Genomic DNA, 16,466 nt, shown 5'->3' on the forward strand with positions numbered 1-16,466 from the left:
CACAGTTAGGAAAAGTTTTTTCCATTTAATACTAGACTTTCAAGGATTGAGATGCAAGCTTTGTATGCAATTACATCCAATGTTAAAATTGGTAATACATAATTTACAAAGATTAACATCAAAACAATCATCTATTTAGATATGCTTTTGTAAAAAGGAAATATATTAGCAGCATTTATATTTTCCGCAATCACACAGCCTACAGACATGCAGACTAACTCTGTATCTATTTGCAGTGATGTAGTGCTTTGCCCCGCATTTCAAACACCAAAACCCGCCTGGCAGCTGGGGGGTTCTTTTTATTTCGTTATTATAAAATAACTGAAAAATAAAAAAAGGCATTAATTTCTACACCAGTAAGAAAAAACGAGTTTTTGCACTTACCTAACATTTGATTGTCTAAAAAACATTTCAGTTTTTTTTAGTCTTTCAACAAAAGAAAGATAAAATGACAGAGCGTAGTGTCTTTTGCTTCTGTTCTCGAATTTTACAAAGTTTTTTTTCTTTTTTGTCTTTTTTAAAATTTTAGTGTTTAACACTATAAAGGAAACATTGAATTTTAATCTCTTTCTTGTCATTTTCTCGCTTTTGACTAAAAGTAGACCCCCAAAGTGCCCCTAGTCCCACCTCCCTCCCACCCACTCCCTGCAATGAAAAACAAAAGAAACCACTCAAACGGGCTTGGACATGCGATTTTTCCAGCTCCACATGTGAGTATCTTATACCCAGGTCTCTTAGTAATGTACAGTGCTTCTCTACAGTAAGAAAATACTCCAAACTATTTTCTTAATTCTTTTTTAATAAAATATTTATTTTGCTTTTTTTCTCTGCTCAAGGGGATCACTGGCATCCCCTATCTCTTTTGTTTTTCCCTCAAGAATGACACAGAAAGGAGAAAAAGAAAAAAAGATTCAATGGAATGGAAGGTGGTCAATGTGTCTACCTAAACAAGTCAGAGCATCGTCACCATAAGGGGAAATGTACAATTAGGACAGCATTGGTCCAATATTAGAAAAAAGTAATGGGGACATGTTTACTATTGTATTGCTTACCAATCACACAGCAGATGTGTGTATATATGTACATATATACACACACATACACACACTCACATATATATATATATATACACACACAACTTGGCACATTTAAAAACCATCTTTTCTCTTATAAGAACATCTAAAACGTATATGCATATGTATGTCTGAAAAGACAACAAAGCTTTTTAAATTTTATTTTTAAAGAGACAGTATAGTCTGGTAACTTCTGGTCAAGAGAGTAGGAAGGAAGGAGACACCCTGGATATACCTCCTGATATCATTCAGGAGGTGAAGGAAGATGGGACTAGGGGTGAAGAGAAATACTGTCTCTTTAAGAAAGGGACATTGAAAACTGTACAATTAAGAAAACAAGAGTAGTGTTTTCAATTGATAATCTACACTCACAACAAATACTCTGATAGGTGAATACTGCTGAACAGTTTATGTAGTGACTTTTGTTACGGGGGTGGTTTTAGAGTTATTTTTATGTAGGTTTTAAAATGATTTTATTTTGAACTGAATCTCCATTTGCACGGCACAGCAGACACACAAGAACCACAGCGCATTAAAAACAGCATGTGTGCTGGCGGGGGCCTGGCTTTCTCATTAGAAAAAAATATCTTTGACAGGTTATGAAGGGTAAAACAAAAATAATTGTAAGAACTACTGTGCCCTTCTGACCCCATGGGGGCCTTCCCTATCCCATGATTCCATTTTGGGGAGTAGAGGTAAGGAGGGGCAGCAGTTGCAAGTGCTTTGAGCTGTCAACTCACATTTTTACTTTGACCTGGTTGGGCAAGAAAGGAGAGAGAAACTTCCCTTGTCAGGTATCGGGGAAGAAGCCCCAGCTACTGTTTCTGTTTTAGGTCTCTGGAGTAGCTCTTGGAGCCAATAGAGAATAGACTGGGTAGGAATAGGGATCCTGACCCTATCCCTTTGGATTTTGAGTTCTACCTGGGTATAGGAAGTAGCTTCTTAGCAATGCCTGTGGGATCTGAGGATGACAGAAAAACCCAAGCTGTGGGGAGGGGCAAATGCTATAAAGTACCAGTAGGTTCTGGTCATCCCCAGTGTGGTCCTCCCTCCTCTCTACATTATTAACCCTTCAGGTGAAGCAATGGAGAGGAAAATTAATTAACCTGAACTGTCTTGGACAGAACTCCTTCCTCTCCCTCTCCACCAGCTCCAAGGCTTATTAAGTACCTAATGTCAACAACATGGCCCCATTCCCCTTGCCCAGATGGACCCTTCCCACCCCTGTCTACACCCAGAGAGCAGGAGGCAGGACTGATTAGCTCCACTGGATCCCAGATGCTTGAGGTTCTCATTCTTTGAGGTTCACTTTCGAAAGCTGTTTTCTGGGATAAACAAAGTACGCCTTCGCAGTTTCCTGCCTGATCCTTCCTCCAGCAAGTAGGTCACATCAATGGCTGAAAACAGAACCAAGAAGGCTCATCAAAATACCACTCTCCTACTCCTTATTCCAGATTTGAGCTCTAAGGAGAGTACAGGAACTCAATGAATGAGTCCTTTTCTGACCTATAAGCAATTTAGACCTAAGGTGGTTCTTTAGAGGAGATTCCTCTCACCTTCCAGTTTCACTCCCAAGATATAACTAAAAGCAAGCCTATGAAAGAACTATACCATTTTCTTAGAATACTTTGGATGCTGGTCCAGTAATTACTATTTTTTCCCATTCCCTTTCATTTTGCATTTATCTTAAACCCTAGATATGAGCCTGATTCTTCTTACCATTTTTTCCAGGGATTTTTTCAAGGAGATTGAGCAAGATCTGGTTGAGTCGTTCCCGTTGGTTATGCCGTCGTTCCTCAGGGGTACAGGTTGATTGGGGTTCTTGACTACTTTCCTCTGTTTTTTTTTCACCCTCACTGACATTAGCAGTGGCCCCTTCCCTTTCTGGCTCCTCCAGGCTGGGTATCTCATTGGCTGCTTGCTCTTGACTGGCTAGAACCTCTTCAATCAAGGGTAGAGCGTCATCCTCCTGGCCCAAGTCTTTTAGGGGTGGCTTTGAGCGCTCGGACTTCCAGGATGATCTGCCAGAAGGATATTTGAATTTAGTGCAAGACACTTGAGGAGGAAAGGGGGATGAAAGGTAGACAGCCTCAGGATGGCTTGAGTTCCTGGAGTCTAGCAGAGCCTTGGCTTGAGGTAAGAAACCTGACTCTCATCTTCACTTTATTATTATTTGAACAAATCACTATTTTTACCTGAAATTTATTTGTAAAATTCAACTTTTATTATTTCCTCTCAGGAATATGCACAAATGATGCAGGAATCTATAAAATATACAAGGGCTAATACAACTGTTCGGTGGTTCTACATGATTGCTTCATGACTATAGTATGGCACAACCCTGTGATGCCAATAATCCAACGATAATAATAAATATTTAAATGGTTTTAAATTTTCCTGATTCCCTTTTTAACATCAATAGTTTAATATTTTTTTCCTTATGGTAAGCTACTGGTGTACGTAAAGCAGTTGCTATGTCCCCATTCAACAGAAAAGGAAATTGAAGAAAAAGTCTTCTGTCATCTTTCTTCAGGAGTAATCCTCATGTACAAAATAAGCAAAAATAAGTATTACGAATCCACAGTTCATAGCTCAGTGAAAACTGTACTCCTGGCTACATCTGTTCCTTGATAGAGGCACCAAGAGCTGATATGTTTGAGGTAATGGGGAAAGCTTACAGACATCTAAAAGAAACTTTTCTGGATCTGGAGTTCTGTTCCAAATCTCTGTCTCTACTCCTTGCACACCTCTCTGTTGCTCCAACTAAGGCTCCATAATGGGACCACATCTACTGGTTTAGTTCTTCCATAGTGCTGGCACTACACTGGGCTACACTCCCAGAAATGGAGCTGAGCGGGTAGTTGTTTTCTTGCTTCATTCAAGTTCTTAGTCAATCCCTTAGGATCCTTATATCCCCTCATGGGACTTACCGTCCTCCATTCCTCTTGTAGTTGTCTGGGACATAATGAGGCTGCAGAGAAGAAAAGGAAGAGGTAAGCACATTGTTGAAGCTGGGAAAGCTAGCTCTCCTCTGCAGCAACTCAGGATAAGGAACATAGTAGGGCTGAAGACAACTTGGGTGACTATGTTTTAGGACGAGAAATTTAGTGCTTCTATTAATATGCAGGCCACAATGATTATCAAAATTTTGTACTCGCTCTTGTTGCCCAGGCTGGAGTGCAATGGCATGATCTTGGCTCACTGCAACCTCTGCCTCACAGGTTCAAGTGATTCTCTTGCCTCAGCCTCCCGAGTAGCTGGGATTACAGATGCCCACCACCGTGCCAGGATAATTTTTATAGTTTTAGTAGAGACGGGGTTTCACCATGTTGGCCAGGCTGGTCTCGAACTCCTGACCTGAGGTGATCCACCCACCTCAGCCTCTCAAAGTGCTGGGATTACAGGCCTGAGCCACCGTGGCTGGCCCCGTTTCACCTTTTAAATACAGTCATATGTCACTTAACAATGAGAATATGTTCTAAGAAATATGTCATCAGGGCTCTCTTCTAGTGGCCCACCCTCCCTGCTCCCCCTCCCTTCCCCTCCCCTCCCCACCCCCTTCCCCTTTCAAAAAAGAAAAAAAAAAAAAAGGAAGTATGTTATCAGGTGATTTCATTGTTATGAAAATATCATAAAGTGTCCTTACATAAACCTACATGGTATAGCCTACTATACACCTAGGCTATTTAGTATAGCCTATTGCTCCTAGGCTACAAACTTATACAGCACAGCATGGTACTGAATACTGCAGGCAGCTGTAACACAATGGTAAGTATTGTCTATGTGAATATAGAAAAGGTAATACATTGCAGTATGTTATGACAGCTATGACATCACTAAATGATAGGAAGGAATTCTTCAGCTCTATTATAATCTTATGGGATCACTGTTGTATACACAGTCCAATGTTGACTGAAACATGTTGCACATGACTGTAGTTAGGGTTGAGGTTTCAAAGCTAATCAGTAAGCTACTGATTGAGCAAGCAAGACCAAATAAGTATAGATGTGAGGAAAGACCTGGTGGTTGGCAGATAATACAAAAGACGGTTTGGGAAAAAAAAATAGTAACAGGGGGCTGGGTGCAGTGGCTCACTCCTGTAATCTCAGCACTTTGGGAGGCTGAGGCGGGCAGGTCACCTGAGGTCAGGAGTTCAAGACCAGCCTGGCCAACATGGTGAAACCCCATCTCTACTAAAAAAAAAATAAAATAAAAAATTAGCTGGCTGTGGTGGTGGGCACCTGTAATCCCATCTACTCTGGAGGCTGAGGCAGGAGAGTCACTTGAACCTGGGAGGTAGAGGCTGCAGTGAGCCGAGATTGTGCCATTGCACTCCACCCTAGCACCCTAGGACAGAACAAAACTCTGGCTCAAAAAAAAAAAAAAAAAAAAAGAACAACAAACAGGGAAAATAGGAATGTTACCGGTTTGTTTTCTGGTTAGATTCTTTCTTTTTTGAGGAGTTGTGTTCTGTTGCCAGGCTGGAGTGTAGTGGCACGATCTCAGCTCACTGCAATCTCCGCCTCCCGGGCTCAAGTGATTCTCCTGCCTCAGCCTCCCAAGTAGCTGGGATTACAGGCACATGTCACTACACTCAGCTAATTTTTATATTTTTAGTAGAGATGGGGTTTCACCATGTTGGCCAGCATGGTCTCTATCTCCTGACTTCGTGATCTGCCCACCTTGGCCTCCCAAAGTGCTGGGATAATGGGCGTGCGCCACTGTACCCGGTTCTGGTTCGATTATTTCTAAGTTCAGGGTGACAGCTATAAATTCTGGCAGGACCATTAAAAGAAGACTCAATGATGAAGAGCTCAGCCAGGGTTTAATCAGAGCAAACAGATGAATGGATGGTCAAAATCTTTATGGAATGAATGATACAACATAGTTGGCACACTGTTCTCAACAATTTGAAAGAAAAAATACACAGGAAAAAGTCTGAAAATGAAAATAACAATGGTTATTTTCTGGAGAGCGGAGTAATATATGTAATTTTTTTCCTCTTAATGTTTCTAATTTTTTTTTTGAGACACGGTCTCTATCACTTAGGCTGGAGGGCAGCAGCACAGTCAGCTCACTGTAACCTCAAACTCATGGGCTCAAATGATCCTCCTGTCTAGGCCTCCCAAAGTGCTGAGATTGCATGTGTGAGCCACCATGATGTTTATATAATAAACACCACTACAAATTTTATATAATCATGTTTTCCATTTTTAATGCAGGCATAAAAAGAAAAAGCTGAATTATTTTCTGTGAAGGTTCTTCTTTTACAGGTGTGTTCTCAATGAGAGAGAGGGAAAAAAGGAGTTTTTCAGGGTTCTTGCTTCTCAAAATTATGGGTGTGAAAGACAAAACAAAACAAAAACCTACAGATGTGGGGCTTGCCAGCAAAGATTAAACAGAGGAAAGAGAAAAGAGGAAAGGTGTAACATTGTAATCAACAATTTTCTGAGATACAGTCTACGTGAGAAAATGTGCTTATGCTGTTCAAATGTCCCAAATAAAGACAGAGATTTCCATAGTTTGGGATGGAATCTGGACGAAGAAGCAGAGAGCTATGTAAAGATTTTCACTCTGTGAATTTCATGCGTGAACCAGATTGTCCTAACATGCAGTGTTAAGAAACGAAGGAGACTCACCGAGAAATCTCTTTTGGGAGTGAGCTTCTTGGGGAAGTGATCAAAAGCATAGGGTTTGGTGCAGACAGGATAGCGGTTCCGGTGGATCTTGTAAAACAGGTGTGCTGACTTGTCAAGCCGATAATCACAGATGTACACATCTTGCTCCTTTACTCCTTTGGGTCTCCCTATGGGTCCAACCAGTGTTAAGGAGTCCTATTTCTCCATTTCTCCCCCTGAGCTGCCCAATGACCCCATACGCACCATTGAGAGAGCAGCTAGACCCTTAAAACCTACACAGTAGCTATTTAGAGAGGTAGAACAACTAAGTATTTGGTTGTTGCAGGGCAAAGAGTTCCCAGACACTAGTGTCAACAAAGGAAAAAATAAATATAACTTGATAGAGCTGAAAAAGATAGTATTTAAATAAAAAAGAAAAAAATATATATATAATAGCAGAATGGATGGAAATAAACCAGGAATGTATACTGAGAGCTGCCAGGAATGTGTGACAAAGTATTTTGAGGGAAAAACAGGGCAGATAATATTAAGGAATTACAAGAAAAGAATGGAGGTATAAATTTGAGGGAAGCACATTTGTAAATTAACTTTTTTTTTTTTTTTTTTTTTGAGACAGAGACTTGCTCTGTGGCCAGGCTGGAGGGCAGTGGTGTGATCTCTGCTCACTGCAACTTCTGCCTCTGAATTATGTTCTGTGAAGGTTCTTCTTTTACAGGTGTGTTCTCAATGAGACAGAGAGGAAAAAAAGGTTCCCAGGTTCAAGCAATTCTCTTGCCCTGGCTTCCCGGGTAGCTGGAATTATAGGTGTGCACCATCACATCCAGCTAATTTTTGTATTTTTAGTAGAGATGGGGTTTCACCATGTTGGCCAGGATGGTCTCGATTTCCTGACCTCCTGATCTGCCCACCTTGGCCTCCCAAAGTGCTGGGATTACAGGCATGAGCCACCATGCCTGGCTGTAAATGAACACTTTTTCACTGAGACAAGGAGGACTCATCAGTATCATAGAGCTGCAAGCAGTCTGTCAGTTTTGGAATGGAATACATATTCTTTTAGACTATTTTGCTATGATTCTGAGAGAACAGGCTAGACTACTGAACTCTGCTAATAATGATAAATAACATATATTGAGCTTTTACTCTAAGCCATAAACTGGGCTGAATGCTTTTTAGATTATTTTATATAATCTTTAAAAAACTCTTTAAAACAGATAATCCTTATTTTCAATGGGAAACCGATACTTAGATTAAGTAAATTCCCCAAGGGAACACAGATAAAATGTCATGGAGCTGGAGTTTGAAATTAATACACAGTATTAACAAAATTAACTAAATTTAATAAAAAGGAATGAACATTTACTGAGTGCTAAGCACTAGGTAAAAGAAAGGAAAAAATATAGTATATCTCTCTGAAGTTTCATAGCTAGCCTTGGAGAATCTTTCATCATATACAGACAATAAGAATGGGGTGGGCAATGAACGGGAGATACGAGGTCATTTTTTTTTTTGAGGCAGGGTCTCACTCTGTTGCCCAGGTTGCAGTGCAGTGGTGTAATCCTGGCTCACTACAGTCTCTGCCTCCCAGGCTCAGCAATCCTCACAGTAGCTGGGAGCTACAGGCCTGAGCCACCAGGCCAGCTACAGAGACAGGGTTTCGCCATATTGGGCAGGCTGGTCTCCAACTCCTGGGGTCAAGTGATCTGCCCACCTCGGCCTCCCACAGTGCTGGGACTACCGGCATGAGCCACTGCACCTGGCCGAGGTCAAGGTCATTTTTTAACTAGGCCAGATCACTTACCTTTACAATACGTATAAAGGTCCAACACACAACAGGTCCCCACTACAGCCTCCAAGGGAATGATCTCATAGAGTGGCACCCGAAACAGTTCATTATGATAGAACCGACGGGATGGAGAGTGGTGTGTTTCATGGGGACGGAAATAATGGTGACCAAAGGCAAACCGCTCCTCTCTGAAAAAAGGAAAAGTGAGAAGGGAGAGGTTTAGTTGATTAGCAAGATCCTGGTGAATATTCAGCTCTGCTGGTTCAGTACAGCTGGAAGAAAAAGACAGGACCTCAGCACATACTTTTCATTCTTCCAAAGCTTCTCAATGCGAAAGATGTCAAGTTTATCTCGGTTAATGTGAGATAACAGTCGATAGGACTGACGGACTGGGTGGCCATCAGGGGTGCGCCGACTGTCCCTCATCAGATACACACAGTCACCTAGGAAGATACAGAACATAGGATAAAGATAAGATGATTCCTGTATAGATTCTGTTAGGCATCTGTTTATCTGACCCAGGGTCTACACAGAGTTCATAATCTGAAACAGTATAAATACAGAGAGCTAAAAGCAGCAGTATAAGTGATGATAATCAATTCTAGACTATGGTAACAACAAAAGGGAGGTCCTCCATTTCTTGAGCTTCCTTCGTGTTTTTCCCAGTCTTAAAATTAACTTTATAACAAGTCTATCATTTCAAATTAGTATTATTTAGTGGAGAGGTGATACATGTAAGCACAAGGACTAGAGAATAAAAAAATTTATATTCTATTGCTATTAAAGGCCGTATGGAGACAATGACTATTATGGAGACAGCAGAGACTTCCTACTATTCAGAAAGGTCAGCTCTGACAAGTAGGGTTAGCTCCTGTGTACATACCCTGACGAAGCAGCAAGTCATCTCGGAGCAAACAGATAAAGTAGACACAGCCAGGTTGGGCATAGTGGGGCCGAGGGATCATGGGAACCTCCTGATAGAAGCAGAAAGCCAATTTATAAGGGCTGGAATTACTACATTCAGCCTACTTATTTCTCTTCAGGAGAGAAAAGGAACTAAACCCTAGAATTCTCAATCAATCAGGATTTACTGTTTTGTCATTTCAATATACCAGAGATATACAAAAAAGATGAAAGCAACGAGAGTTGTTAAACCTGGAAAAGTGAAGGTAGAGGACAAAACCAACAGGCTAAGTATCTCAATCTACATTTTATGAAGCACTAATTGTGTAGTTCCTCTATGTATTCTAGGGGCCATATGAAAATGTGTGAAGGGAGACTTTAATTATTACAATGACTTGGGTATGCTACTGGTACTTAGTGCCCAGGGTCCAAGAAAGCCCAAACATTCTGAAATGCATCCCTCACAACAAGAACTATTCACCTAAACATGACAAGAGCAACGACGTTAAGAAATATTGCCTAAATCTCTTCTTTTTTAGAAGTGACTTGCCCAAAATCACACATATAAACATAGCAGAGCCAAGCCAAAAACCACTTAATGACTCAGGCAAGTCACTCACCCTTTCTCCTGCCAAGTGAGTCTAACATTAACCTTTGTTGATTCTGAGTCCAGTGCTCTTTTCACTTAAACCACTGTCCACATAATGTTAAACCACATAAATAACATTAAGGGTACCAAGTTCTGGATTTTGTAAGCTTGTAAGCTATTCCTTTCACGGACATCTGATAGTGTTTATTAAAACCTTAGTTTTGGGGGCCGGGCGCAGTGGCTCATGCCTGTAATCCCAGCACTTCGGGAGGCTTGAGGTGGGTAGATCACAAGGTCAGGAGATAGAGACCATCCTGGCCAACATGGTGAAATCCCAACTCTACTAAAAATACAAAAATTAGCTGGGTGTTGTGGCATGTGCCTGTAGTCCCAGCTACTCGGGAGGCTGACGCAGGAGAAGCGCTTGAACCTAGGTGGTGGAGGTTGAAGTAAGCCGGGATCACACCACTGCACTCCAGCCTGGAGACAGAGCGAGATTCTGTCTCAAAAAAAACAAAACAAAACAAAACAAAAAAAACAAAACCCTTAGTTTTGGCTGGGTGTGCTGGCTCATGCTTGTAATCCCAGCACTTTGGGAGGCTGAGGAGGGTGGATCACCTGAGGTCAGGAGTTTGAGACCAGCCTGGCCAACATGGCAAAACCTCGTCTCTACTAAAAATACAAAAATCCTTTTGATTTGGGTAGGCAAAAAAAAAAAAAAAAAAAAAAAATTAGCCAGGCGTGGTAGCCGGTGCCTGTAAGCCCAGCTACTCAGGAGGCTGAAGAAGGAGAATCACTTGAACCACCTGAACCCGGTGTGGGGAGATTGCAGTGAGTCGAGATCGCACCACTTCACTCCAGCCTGTGCAAAAGAGCAAAACTCTGCCTCAAAAACAAACAAAAAAACAAACAATTCCCCCCCGCCCCGCAAAAAAACAAAACAAAACAAAAAAAAAACCTTAGTTTTTTTTTTTGTTTGTTTGTTTTTTGTTGTTGTTGTATTTTTTGAGACAGAGTCTCACTCTGTCACCAAGCTGGAGTGCAGTGGCTCGATCTCGGCTCACTGAAACCTCTACCTCCTGGGTTCAAGCAATTCTCCTGCCTCAGTCTCCCAAGTAGCTGGGACTATAGGTGTGTGCCACCAGCTAATTGTATTTTTAGTAGAGACGGGGTTTCCCCATGTTGGCCAAGATGGTCTCAATCTCTTGACCTCATGATCTGCCTGCCTTGGCTTCCGAAACTGCTGGGATTACAGGTGTGAGTCACCGTGCCTGGCTTTTTTCTTTTTTTAGAGACAGAGTCTTGCTCTATTGCCCAGGCTGGAGTGCAGTGGCACAATCTCAGCTCACTGAAATCTCCACCTCTCAGGTTCTAAGAATTCTCCTGCCTCAGTCTCCCAAGCAGGCTAGGACTACAGGTGCACACAACCATGCCCGGCTACTCTTTTTTTGTATTTTAGTAGAGATGGGGTTCCATCGTGTTGCCCAGGCTGGTCTCGAACTCCTGAGCTCAGGGAATCCCTCTGCCTTGGCCCCGCAAAGTGCTAGGATTACAGGCCTGAGCCACCGCGCCCGGCCAAAAACCCTAGTTTTATATAGTGCCATTCCTTCCACAAATTTCTAAGTATTTTATTTTCCCTTTGATCACACTCCTGAAATAGGGAAGAACAGAAATATGACCCTTAATGTAAAGTTTAAGAAACCAAGGCCACAACTTATAAAAGGAAATTCTGCAAAGCAAGAGCAAGACAAGTAAGATACTACGTGCTACTTCTACTACTTATAGATCAGAGTTTTTTCAGAAGGCAGCTTACCCTGTCCACGGGCCTTGGGTCACACTGCTCACAAAGGTAGTGCTCCACATCTGAGTTCACTCCCATACAATCACAGTGCTGCCACACCTGTAGAAAAATATACAGTTTGGGGGGATATGGAGGCTATGACTTATTGAGAGTGTCCTGGGAGCCCAGAATAAAAAATTAATAATGGATCAGGGTAGGGCCGGGCGCGGTGGCTCACGCCTGTAACCCCAGCACTTTGGGAGGCCGAGGTGGGTGGATCACGAGGTCAAGAGATCAAGACCATCCTGGTCAACATGGTGAAACCCCGTCTCTACTAAAAATACAAAAAATTAGCTGGGCACGGTGGCGCGTGCCTGTAATCCCAGCTACTCAGGAGGCTGAGGCAGGAGAATTGCCTGAACCCAGGAGGCAGAGGTTGCGGTGAGCCAAGATTGCACCATTGCACTCCAGCCTGGGTAACAAGAGCGAAACTCCGTTTCAAAAAAAAAAAAAAAATGGGTCAGGGTAAAGTAAAAGAGGAACTAAGGGATAACTGGGTGAATGAGAAATTAGAGATAAATGGTAAAATAGGAAAACAGAATAATGACTTTTCTGAACAAAAGTATACAGATTGATTCATAATCTATAGATCTGGAAGAATAAAATGGGGAGACAGACAGAATAAGAAGACAAATGAATATAATACCAAACGATTACTAAGTAATTCAAGTCAATGATATGGCTATTCTGAAAGGCTTTACAGCTACAAAATGTTTTTACACACCCCTGTCTAACTTTATCCTCCCAACAATCCTATGTGTTACAGCCACTTTACACAGAAAGTCATGCATTCACCTATATTAGTGGGGACACTAGGGCTCAAATCTAGGCCTTGACTCCTTCATCAGGAGCCCTACATATATTAACATATTTCACTGTATTATAGGAATCATGCTAATAGAGTATACTATCACTCATGTTTTAAAAGGCAAAGCACTATATGAAATACTGTCATTATGCTGGGCGCGATGGCTCATGCCTATAAACCCAGCACTTTGGGAGGCTGAGGCGGCTGGATCACAAGGTCAAGAGATCCAGACCATCCTGGCCAACATGGTGAAATCCAGTCTCTAAAACAAAATAAATAAATAGGCTGAGTGCAGTGGCTCATGCTTTGGGAGGTCGAGGCAGACAGATCACCTGAGGTCGTGAGTTCGAGAGCAGCCTGACCAATATGGAGAAACCCTGTCTCTACTACTAAAAATACAAAATTAGCAGGGCGTGGTGGCACAAAATAATCCCAGCTACTTGGGAGGCTGAGGCAGGAGAATCACTTGAATCCGGGAGGCAGAGGTTGTGGTGAGCCGAGATTGCGCCATTGCACTCCAGCCTGGGCAACAAGAGTGAAACTCCGTCTCAAAAAGAAAATAAAAAGAAAAAGAAATACTGTCATTCTCCTTGATACAGATTATGTGAGAAGTGTACACTGGAAAGTGGGCAGAAAGAAGGAAAGAGCCAGGTGTGGTGGCTCACACCTGTAATCCCAACACTGGGAGGCTGAGGTACGTGAATCACTTAAGCTTAGGAGTTCAAGACCAGCCTGGGGAAGATGATGAAACCCCATCTTTACAAAAAGTACAAAAAATTAGCCAGGCATGGTGGCGCACGCCTTTGATCCCAGCTACTCGAGAGGCTGAGGTGGGAGGCAGAGGTTGCAGTGAGCTGAGATCATGGCACTGCACTCCAGCCTAGGCAACAGAGCAAGACTTTATCTTATAAATAAAACAATAAAACGGCCGGGCGCGGTGGCTCAAGCCTGTAATCCCAGCAATTTGGAAGGCCGAGGCGGGTGGATCACGAGGTCAAGAGATCGAGACCATCCTGGTCAACATGGTGAAACCCCGTCTCTACTAATACAAAAAATTAGCTGGGCACGGTGGCGCGTGCCTGTAATCCCAGCTACTCAGGAGGCTGAGGCAGGAGAATTGCCTGAACCCAGGAGGCGGAGATTGCGGTGAGCCGAGATCGCGCCATTGCGCTCCAGCCTGGGTATCAAGAGCGAAACTCCGTCTCAAAAAAAAAAATAAAAAATAAAACAATAAAACAAGAAGGGAGGAGAGAAAAAGAAGGGAAGGATTAAGTGAAAGAAAGAGAGATAAAAGGAGAAAGACAATATGGCAAACAGAGAAGCCAAACATAAACCATGGCTAAGTAATAGTTCATAAAAAGCCTTTCAAGCCAATCCAAAAGAGCCATGGGCTTCTTCTTTGAATATGGTCACCGTGTTCATTAGGACCAAGCTTCTGCTTCATTTCCTGACCCTCACCATGCACTTGTCACACTGGATCATGAGACCTTCATCCTTGTAGAGGCCACAGATACAGCGAATAACATCGTCGTCCTTCTCATGCCCATTCTCCTTTTCAGAGACTGAGGTCTCACTGCTGTCTGCCTCACTTGCTGTCTCTCCCACAATCTCATCAATTTGGGCTGATGCCTCATGCCGGGCATTGTAATAGGCCTTTCGTAGACGGCAAACATCTCTCCCAATTGGGGATTTACGTCCATAGTACTTCTGAAAAAAGCAAAGAAAGAAATCATGTTTAGTCCTCTCATTTTTACCTGAAGAGGCAGCATGATTTTCTTTACCCTCCAATTTTGGTTAACAGAGTTTCAACAGTATGAAATATAAGGCAGACAGTTGGGAACAACTTAAACTGAACTAAAATGAATTCAAGTTAGAATCTGCATGTTATTTTTCCATTTGCTCGACTGATCTGTCATTCAATTCCTGTCACAGGCCTTAGTGTCCACAAGATCAAATACACAGAGATCATAAAATATGAATTAATATCACAAGCATAATGTAGTGGAGAGGTTCAATATATACCTTTGTCTTATGGATATCTGTGACAGATCTACAGGTGTCAAATCTATGTGGAAGCTGGGTTTCAGTAGAAAGAATGTTACAATGCAAAATTGCTCTAATTCTTCCCCCGCTTGTCTATTTTTCTTTCTCATTTTGTGTTTCAACTTCTATTATTCTTTTATCTAAGTAGGCTCTTTTGTCTTCCAAACACCTCTCTAAGGTATGTCAAAATTACTGAATAATTTCCTCTCTTCTATGTACCATACAATAGTCCATCCTGCCTTTTAATTCAGTTCAAGGTCACCTTTTCTCCAGTGAGTTTCACCTATTCCGTAACTTATCACTGTGATATTCCTCAATTCCATCTGCAAGATATATTACTGTCTAGGCACTATGGCTCATGTCCGTAATCCCAGCACTTTGGGAGGCTGAGGTGGGCAGATCACAAGGTCAGGAGTTCGAGACCAGCCTGGCCAATATGGTGAAACCCCATCTCTACTAAAAATACAAAAATTAGCTGGGCGTGATAGTATGTGCCTATAATCCCAGCTACTTGGGAGGCTGAGGGAGAAGAATCACTTGAACCCAGGAGGCGTGGGTTGCAGTGAGCTGAGATCACAACACTGCACTTCAGCCTGGGTGACAGAGCGATACTTGGTCTCAAAAAAAAAAAAAAAGACATACTTCTAACATTTACCTAAACATATTTCTGCATATTGCACATGTACTTATTTTCTTGAGAAAAGAAACTAGAGATACTACTTAAATCTATTAAAATATCTATATAATGATATCATAAAGGTTTGATACTAAATTAGTTTTTTACAATCTAGTCATATCAATGTCTTCATATATAGCCTTCAATAATATTTAGTATACAATAACACATACCCCAAGGGTACTAATAAAAATGACTGCCTTTTTCAACCAGAAATATGGTTGATAGAAGAGCGAAAAAAATCTTAAACCTCTAGAACAAACTTGTGAAATCTGTTTCAAGTCAGTGAATAATACCTCAGCATTCCGAAAGACTTTGAGCATGTCAGCATCAAAAGCTTCCACTGTCTTATAGTAACCAGTGAGGATCTGCTTCTCTATGGTGATAAGATCTAGGGGATCAGAGATCTTCTCATAATAATCAGCATTCCTGGAACACAAAACCAGGGTGTCAATCTGGTACACTTAGCACTTTTTAAAAACTCAGATGATTCCCACAAATGTGAACCTACTTTTTCTTTGGGGGAAGGTTCAAAAGTGGAGCTGCCAGTGCTTGCCGGGAAGTATCTGCAAAAGAATGTGAGGTTTAGTAGAAAGACTCCACCATACAAGGGAGGTAAGCATCTCCTAACTGGAAGAGTAGAATCCCTCAAATTTAAAGCGAGAGAAAAATCCAAGTCTTTTTTTTTTTTTGAGACAGAGTCTCACTCTTGTCACCCAGGCAGTAGTGCAACGGCACGATCTCGGCTCACTGCAACCTCTGCCTCCCAGGTTCAAGCAATTCTCCTGCCTCAGCCTCCCAAGGAGCTGGGATTACAGGCATGTACCACCACGCCCGGCTAATTTTTGTATTTTTAAGAGACAGGGTTTCACCATGTTGGCCGGGCTGGTCTCAAACTCCTGACCTGAGGTGATCCGCCTGCCTCGGCCTCCAAAAGTGCTGGGATTACAGGCGTGAGCCACTGTGCCCGGCCAATATCCAAGTCTTTTTAAGGCCTGTGAAAAATCCGCTTTTTCAGAAATGTAGGTAAAGGCAGGGATCAAATGATAGTTCTAAGATTGCCTAGGATATGAAAGATATAGTTATATCTGCTTGAAATGTAGCACACTGTT

General features: G+C 42.1%; 1 protein-coding gene across 3 annotated transcripts in view; it reads right to left on the minus strand.

Moving 5' to 3' along the window:
* Window positions 1-16,466, minus strand: part of ASH1L (ASH1 like histone lysine methyltransferase) — a 238,891-nt gene continuing 222,425 nt past the window's right edge. For all 3 annotated transcript variants that reach the window (XM_021667330.2, XM_012449852.2, XM_012449853.2), the window contains 11 exons: window positions 15,866-15,920; window positions 15,651-15,783; window positions 14,094-14,342; window positions 11,801-11,887; window positions 9,379-9,469; window positions 8,800-8,938; window positions 8,511-8,683; window positions 6,713-6,879; window positions 4,004-4,044; window positions 2,793-3,094; window positions 1-2,470 (listed from right to left, as the gene is read on the minus strand). In XM_021667330.2, coding sequence (XP_021523005.1) covers window positions 2,379-2,470; window positions 2,793-3,094; window positions 4,004-4,044; window positions 6,713-6,879; window positions 8,511-8,683; window positions 8,800-8,938; window positions 9,379-9,469; window positions 11,801-11,887; window positions 14,094-14,342; window positions 15,651-15,783; window positions 15,866-15,920 — 1,529 coding nt within the window. In that variant the 3' untranslated portion in view covers window positions 1-2,378. The remainder of the gene's footprint in view (window positions 2,471-2,792; window positions 3,095-4,003; window positions 4,045-6,712; window positions 6,880-8,510; window positions 8,684-8,799; window positions 8,939-9,378; window positions 9,470-11,800; window positions 11,888-14,093; window positions 14,343-15,650; window positions 15,784-15,865; window positions 15,921-16,466) is intronic.

Source organism: Aotus nancymaae, unplaced genomic scaffold (assembly GCF_030222135.1).
Source record: "Aotus nancymaae isolate 86718 unplaced genomic scaffold, 86718_ANA_hifiasm-v0.15.2.pri h1tg000108l, whole genome shotgun sequence".
NCBI classification, from domain to species: Eukaryota; Metazoa; Chordata; class Mammalia; order Primates; family Aotidae; genus Aotus; species Aotus nancymaae.